This window comes from Hyalella azteca, unplaced genomic scaffold, assembly GCF_000764305.2.
Source record: "Hyalella azteca isolate HAZT.00-mixed unplaced genomic scaffold, Hazt_2.0.2 contig7540, whole genome shotgun sequence".
Classification (NCBI taxonomy): Eukaryota; Metazoa; Arthropoda; class Malacostraca; order Amphipoda; family Hyalellidae; genus Hyalella; species Hyalella azteca.
This window is the reverse complement of record NW_025937663.1, coordinates 254475-262471: the sequence shown is the minus strand read 5'-3', so window position 1 is coordinate 262471 and position 7997 is coordinate 254475. Positions and strand designations below refer to the sequence as shown.

Sequence of the window (7997 nt, the reverse complement as noted above, 5' to 3'; positions counted from 1 at the left end):
CTTCGATCTGGCGACTTTCCCAACCGTCATAATTTTACGTAATTGAAAGCTTAACGAGAAAGAAAACAGCCCGCTTTAGGAATAGAATGATTTCGCTGCACAGACATTATCTTTGTAAAGGCAGTGGCAGCGTAGAAGAGAAAAAAAAATAAGTTTTTTGGAATGGTCGTTGGAAATCTCAAGTCTTTTGTTGTACTTGTACACTTGACTCAAATTGTGATCGCTTGCTGGGTGACCGAAGATTAGGATTTATTTGATGTTCGTAGTTTACCTCGACAGCTACTGGCTACTTTGAGGGCTACTGTGAATTTCCTGCCGAATAAAATTTATTTGGATTTGTATTGTTTCATTGTTGCTTTATCAAAGTGATTGTAATATATCTGTGGGCGTAATATACCGGATAATGTTTTTAGTTCCTCCATAATCTATAACATTTAAATGAATCAATAACATAATATGTTATAGTTTACTTCCCGAAGTAGTACAAAACAAACATTAAATTTATTAAAACGTAAGGATTTTTCCTGTTTATTATTTTAATAATTATTATGATCATATTATTTTATTAATTATTACACATAGTTAATAACCTTCATGCCAAAAACGTTACAGTATTTCCAATAATATTGGAAATATTCCATTGGAATATATTGGAGAAACTAACAATATATTCCAATATTGGAGTAACGCAATGAAACTAATCCCATATATGTATATCAGACGGTGTTGTTAATTGAGCTTCTTTTTGCGCTGGATGTAAGTCTCGACGGGACGGTCACCGAGGACAGTAGCGGGCAGCAACTCGTTCAGGATCTGTACCTGGAAACATAAAAATGACGTAAATTGGATCTTGACGCCATCAAGGGCAAGTCTTTTCTTGGCAGCGAACGAATGAACGCGTACTTTTTCCAAGTGGATCTAACTTTATAGATGACTTTTTGGAGAGGAATGCAGTATAAGACATCCACAGAAAAACCTTGCTGTATGTCTCAAGTTCATGCGAAAAATGGAATGTAAAATTACACGTGGATCTAACTTTATAGGTGACTTTTTGGAGAGAAATGCAGCATAAGACATCCACAGAAAAAACCTTGCCACATGTCTCAAGTTCCTGCGAAAAGGGGAATGTAAAAATGATAACTGGATTGCACGGAGATAAGCTTACAGTACGTTGCTTAATTTGGAAGAAACTGCAATTGATCTTTTGTTTGATATTACGGAAGTCCATGTGAAGGAATTTCTCTGCATGATAACCATAAAATCATATATTGGTGCAGTTGATAATTAATTGATTAATTTTACTCTAGTTTTCTTTTAACTTACACTAAATGCAGGATTTTAACTAATGAGAAGTTAAATTACAACGATTTGAAGTAAAAGATGAGCTCGGGCTATAAGAAATATAAGAAAAATATATAAATCGGTACTCATTGCAGTGAGTGACAGAGAGCGCATTTTCTCGTCGACGAAAACGTGAAGTCACGGACAGACGGACAGACAGACGGACAGACGGACAGACAGACGGATTGACATGACGAGCACAATAGCGCATTTTTTCCATAAATGAGAAAATGCGCTAAAAGAAGAAAAGATTCATGTTTACATTTTAACTGAACTCGTCCCAGTGAGATCGTTGTCGGAGAGGCGTATTAAATCTTTCTCATTATCTCTTATCGATAGCCAAATAAATAAACAAATACACCGTTATTTACCTCAACCGTAGTGCCGGGATAGCACAGCACTGGAGGAAGGTAACAGAAGGCCAGAGTTTGTCCCAGGGTCAGAGAGGGGTATTAAACCTTAACTGCTATTTATTAGTGATATCCAAATAAATAAACAAATACACTCTGTTATTTACCTCAACCGTCGTGCCAGGATAGCACAGCACGGGAGGAAGGTAACAGAATGCAAGAGATCGTCCCAGTGTCAGAGAGGCGTATTAAACCTTAACTGTTATTTATCATCGATATTAAAATAAATAAACAAATACACAGTCATTTACCTCAACCGTAGTGCCGGGATAGCACAGCACTGGAGGGAGGATCAGCTAGAAGGCTAGAGAACCTCCAAGTGTCAGAGGGTCGTATTAAATCTTTACCATTATTTACCATCGATAGCTAAATAAATAAACAAATACTCTCTGTTATTTACCTCAACCGTCGTTCCGGGATAGCACAGCACTGGAGGAAGGTAACAGAAGGCCAGAGATTGGCCCAGGGTCGGGGAAAAACACCCGCTTGTGGTGTTACCGACCACCGCGCCGTTGGCCCAAATCGCTTCGTCGCCCTTCATGGAGGAGAGATGGAGTTTCTTTTCAGTCGATGTCATAAGTTCGGACTCAATGTCATGCGATAACTTTTATAATTGAAAAAAATTATACTGACCTCAACTCATTGATGAAATTGAAAATTTATTACTTCTTCCATGTAATGATAATTTTTGAATTACGAAAAGCGCTTTTTACAGCTGATTTAGACCTCTGGCCACGTAGAGCAAATAATTTATCCTTAGTTAATAATTAATTTATCAGTGGATTTAGTTTGTCAAATTCTACCTTGCTGGATTGATTGCATTTTGTACAGCGCACCCCGACGTCGAATTAATTATAGCACATCCCGCCGTCATAAGCTGTAGTGCATCCCGGCATCCAATTAGATGTAGCGCATTCCACCGCCTTATATGGCATAGCGCACCCCGTTGTCTAGTTAGGCACTGTGCAGTCCGTTGTCTAATTATGTATAGTGCATCCCGTTGTCTAATTAGGCATAATACATCCCGTTGTCTAATTAGGCACTGTGCAACCAGTTGTCTAATTAGGCATTGTGCATCCCGTTGTCTAATTAGGCATTGCTCATCCCGTTGTCTAATTAGGCATTGTGCAACCAGTTGTCTAATTAAGCATTGTGCATCCTGTTGTCTAATTAGGCATTGTGCATCCTGTTGTCTAATTAGGCACTGTGCATCCCGTCATCTAATTTGGTATAGCACATACAGTCGTCTAATTAGGTAAGGCGCATGCCGCCTGCTAAGTAGGTTTAATTAAGTGCAAAATAAAAGCTTAGAAAAATAATCGAACGTTTTATCACCATACTTTGCACATGATCTGATATTCAATCCGATTATTCCAAGTGACCAATATATCGGTTTAAAAAATATTAAACAAAAATTTAGTGATCGAAATTATGGCGTGACCATTGATATTATGAAAATGTTGATAATCAACTTTAAAATCTGAAAGTTTTTTCTCTTTAGTGCCAAATCTCTTCTTCATTACCATATTCCACTATAGGTTTTGTCAGATTGCCACTTAATTGCAGTGTAGTTCGGCAGTTATTAAATATCGGGAACGCTCAACGTACGAGTGCAAACTGAATTTTCTATTTGAGGCTATTATGTTCTTGCCGCAGAACCTTATATTTATCATCTGTTAATGACAGGTTGCCGGTAAAGCTGACAGGTGTAAAATACATTCAGGATTATTTTCCGCAGGGCTTAGTATATAATTTTTGAAAGGGAAATCATTTTGCATAATAATCCTCCTGAAGAAGGTTTTCGTTGCCACCACGATAAGGATGGAATGTATCTGAATGTATTTATTTATTTCTTCATAGAGAATTTGATCAGCCAGTCTTTTCATGATAACCATTTAAAAAAATAATTTTCCCTGTTTACCTTTATAATATGTCAATCTGACTTCAGCGTAATATTAATTTCAATTAAATTACAGCAGATACATTTATATTATACCTGCCTTAATTACGATACACTATGAATATGAATAGAAAATAAAAGCAATTTCTGGATAAGGAATCGAAGATCAATATTTAGATAACATGGTTTATCTATTACATGCATAACGAAGTCGTGTTATTTCCACCTTACGAAGTCCCCCGTTTTTTAAATTTGCTTAATAAGGATTTTAGTGATCTAAGTTATTTAAAAAAATTCAAAATAATTATGCACATGCCTGTTCAATTTTAAAATTTTGGATCAATCTTGAGCGGAAAAAATAGCTGACGATTATTCGCTGAATTCAACCCAGATTCATCATGAGGAGCCGACAAACAGTAAACGATTATTCTCTGAATTTAAGGATGAAATATTCGTATTATAAATGCAGGTGAGTCTGGTGATGAATATCATGTGCTGCATTGTCCACGCCTCATAATTAACTCTTCTATTGCCTAATAAAATCAGAATCGCGGGAACAATGAGATACTGTTGATTATTTTAGGACTGACTTCACTCTCAATTAATTACGAATTCAATACGCTGCTTTATTTATACATTTGTGACAATGCTTGATTGCTGATGATCAAACGTTAATACGATCAATATTTAATCTTTTGATATGCAAATGGAAATAAATAAACAATAAATAATAGGGTTATGAATAATGTTGAATTCTATGCCAATAATTTTTAAACTCACAACGGACTTTATTGTTATACAACTGTTGAATTTAGTGCTAAAATGAGGATAAATGATTAATTTGCTTAGACAGATCTAATTGAGATGAAGTTTTCATTCAGAATTAATTCCAAATAAGTACAAAACTCTTCGATCTCATTCATGATTGTTAACTGTAGGATTCCATTGATTGTGAACTGCCATATTGAAAGAAGACCTTTGCAAAATGTTGAGATTTCCTCGAGTGGTGAAGCATTCCACGTGCATCCTACAAACTAATGGGAAAATAACGAACTTTTCTCATCTGAGGCAATTTAATTGAGTTACCCGTTGCTGAGAATGAATCATGAACTGGCCAGTAAAATATTACTGGCCAGAGACGTAATTGGCAAACCGAGATGGAATTTTAGATTTTTACTGGAAAATTTTACCTCACGAATTATTCCATACAGGATTTCATGGATTTATTAAGAATTCTATTAGGATATATCGGAATGGGAATTTTACTTGCAAACGAATCTTGCCACTTTATGAGATGGAGACATGAGCATATTGAAGCGCAACAAAAAGTGATCCATAAAGTGCGTTTCTTTATTATTAGCAAAGATTCTCCATGAAAATTACGAAAGTGAGATATGTTAGAAATCAATGGCTGTCAGTGAATTAAACGACTGCGGTAACCCTCTCTAAATGAATTATTATTGACTATCATTCATACATATATAATTCTTCATTTTCATTCTTACATAAATTAAAATGAGCTGATATCTTCTTCAAACATGCTATGCGCATTTATAATAACCTGTATTTAAATTCTAATTAAATTTTAGATTAGTGTATGACAACCAAGCATAATTTGATCTATACATAATTAAAATCAACTACATTATAAATTATAGTTTAATATTCTAATAAATATAAGCAAATACTCATTAAATAAATTCAATTGTTATTGCTTATAATTAATATAAACTATGATTTAGTTATCACTTCAAAAGCAAATTCGAATATAATAAATTATAGTTTAACATTCTGATAAATATAAGCAAATACTTATTAAATAAATTCAATTGTTATTGGTTATCATTAAAATAAACTATGATTTAGTTATCACTTCAAAAACAAATTCGAGTATAATAAATTATAGTTTAACATTCTAATAAATATAAGGAAATACTCATTAAATAAATTCAATTATAATTGTTTATCAATAATATTAACTATGATTTAGTTATCACTTTAAAAGCAAATTCGAATATAATAAATTATAATTTAACATTCTAATAAATATAAGCAAATACTCATTAAATAAATTCAATTGTTATTGTTTATAATTAATATTAACTATGATTTAGTTATCAATTTGAAAGCAAATTCGAATATAATAAATTATAGTTTAACATTCTAATAAATATAAGCAAATACTCATTAAATAAATCCAATTGTTATTTTTATAATTAATATTAACTGTGATTTAGTTATCAATTTGAAAGCAAATTCGAATGTTATAAATTATAGTTTAACATTCTAATAAATATAAGCAAATACTCATTAAATAAATTCAATTGTTATTGTTTATCAATAATATTAACTCTGATTTAATTATCAGTTTGAAAGCAAATTCGAATGTTATAAATTATAGTTTAACATTCTAATAAATATAAGCAAATACTCATTAAATAAATTCAATTGTTATTGTTTATAATTAATATTAACTATGATTTAGTTATCACTTCAAAAACAAATTCGAATATAATAAATTATAAGCAAATAACTCATTAACTAAGCTAATAACTAAGCTAATCCAATTAAAATTGTTTATCATTAATATTAACTATGATTTAATTATCACTTTGAAAGCAAAATCGAATATGTATACACATCTGCTCACCACAGGGTCAAGATGGGGTGACTGGAAGGCCACTTGCACAAGACGCTTCTGTGGCATGTGCCTGAGATGCTCCAGGACCGCATCACGCCCGTGGAAATCTCCCTATAAACCACAAAAAAAATATAACTCAGTACTCACAGCAGTGAGTGACAGAGAGCGCATTTTCTCGTCGACGAAAACTTGAGGTCACGGACAGACGGACGGACAGACGGACGGACGGACATGGCGAGCACAATAGTGCATTTTTTTCCATAAATGAGAAAATGCGCTAAAAATTAAGTATATTTATTTCCCTAGTAAAGGGCTGTATTTTCATGATCATTCTTGGATGCAACATAACTGAAAATGATATATTTAATGAGAGTTTATATATATATGAAGAGGTTCAGGTACATTATTAGTAACTTTAATAGTTTTTTCCACATTTTATTCATTATTTAACTTTATAGTGCGAACCAATAAAATATTAAAGACATATTTGGTCCGAATACGATTAGTGTAAATCGATAAAACAGGTTCAAGTTGGTAGATCTAGCTTTATTTCCAATTTTGAGTGCTTCTAGGAATAAATTTCTGAATTAAGATCACTCTCATAATTCTATAGTAACGTATTTACTACTTTCTGAAATTGATTTGACGCATCTTGCTGATAATGAATTTATCACTCAACAAGATTTTATTTACAGTTATAATGAAAATTCTGTATTCAGTACTTTATCCTAATGGAGTACTGCTAAAATTATAGTTTAGAAGGTTGATTATTAAATGCCTGAGAGAACATAATTATTTTTTTCGGTCGATCTACTTGAATAAATGAAGAAATCAAGTAGTTACCTTCTTTAAATCAATAAATGAAGTCATGCCAGACATAACCATCGTCGTATCCACGTTCATCTCAGCTCCCCACGACCTGAAGCCCTTCTCGAGCCGCAGAGTGTTCAACGTGAATGTGCCGAAGTCATCAATTCCTAAATAAAAAATTGTTGAAGTAAAATTTTTCAAAATTTTTTAGAAAAAAGAATGTTTCTCAAACATAAATTACTTAATTATCAGACTATATTAATTTGAATAAATCAAAAGATGAATATAAATTTTACCTTGTACCAGCTTCTCCACGCTGATTCCTAGAGTTATCGTAAACAATGGTGCATTTTTTCCATAAATGAGAAAATGCGCTAAAAATGACGTTTTAAACACGAAGCATTACATTACGATGATAAATATGACTTTGACATCTATAAAATCGTTCGTATTATAAATATTTCTGCTTGTAAATGCTACGATACTGAATAAATACCTGTGAAATTTAGGAAAAATATAACTCAGCACTTACTGCAGTGAGTGACAGAGAGCGCATTTTCTCAAAATCGACGAAAACGTGAAGTCACGGACAGACGGACGGACAGACGGACATGACGAGCACAATAGGGCATTTTTTCCATAGATGAGAAAATGCGCTAAAAATGCAACACTTTTAAAGAACATAATTGCTCGTATAAGCGTCTAAAATGAATTTATAATCCCCCTAGTTGCACCCACCGAAGCTTTCCCCGCTTCCGAGAAGCATGTCATAAAGTTTGCCCGTATGCTGTCTGTGATGGTAGAGTTCCCAACCCTCTTCTCCGCTGTACGAGAGCTTGATGGCGTTCACTGTGACGTCTCCTACAGAGACCTGTGAGACGAATTGACTTCAAAA

The 7997-nt window shown here is 33.2% G+C and overlaps 1 protein-coding gene across 1 annotated transcript in view; it reads right to left on the bottom strand.

Annotated features, from left to right (window-relative positions):
- Positions 1-532: 532 nt before the first annotated feature.
- The window catches only part of LOC108669472 (dimethylglycine dehydrogenase, mitochondrial), a 29990-nt gene continuing 22525 nt past the window's right edge, over positions 533-7997 (bottom strand). The window contains exons 15-19 of the mRNA XM_047881280.1: positions 7841-7973; positions 7136-7269; positions 6302-6403; positions 2152-2286; positions 533-819 (exon numbers count right to left, since the gene is read on the bottom strand). Of these exons, the coding sequence (XP_047737236.1) occupies positions 730-819; positions 2152-2286; positions 6302-6403; positions 7136-7269; positions 7841-7973 (594 nt within the window). The 3' untranslated portion in view covers positions 533-729. The remainder of the gene's footprint in view (positions 820-2151; positions 2287-6301; positions 6404-7135; positions 7270-7840; positions 7974-7997) is intronic.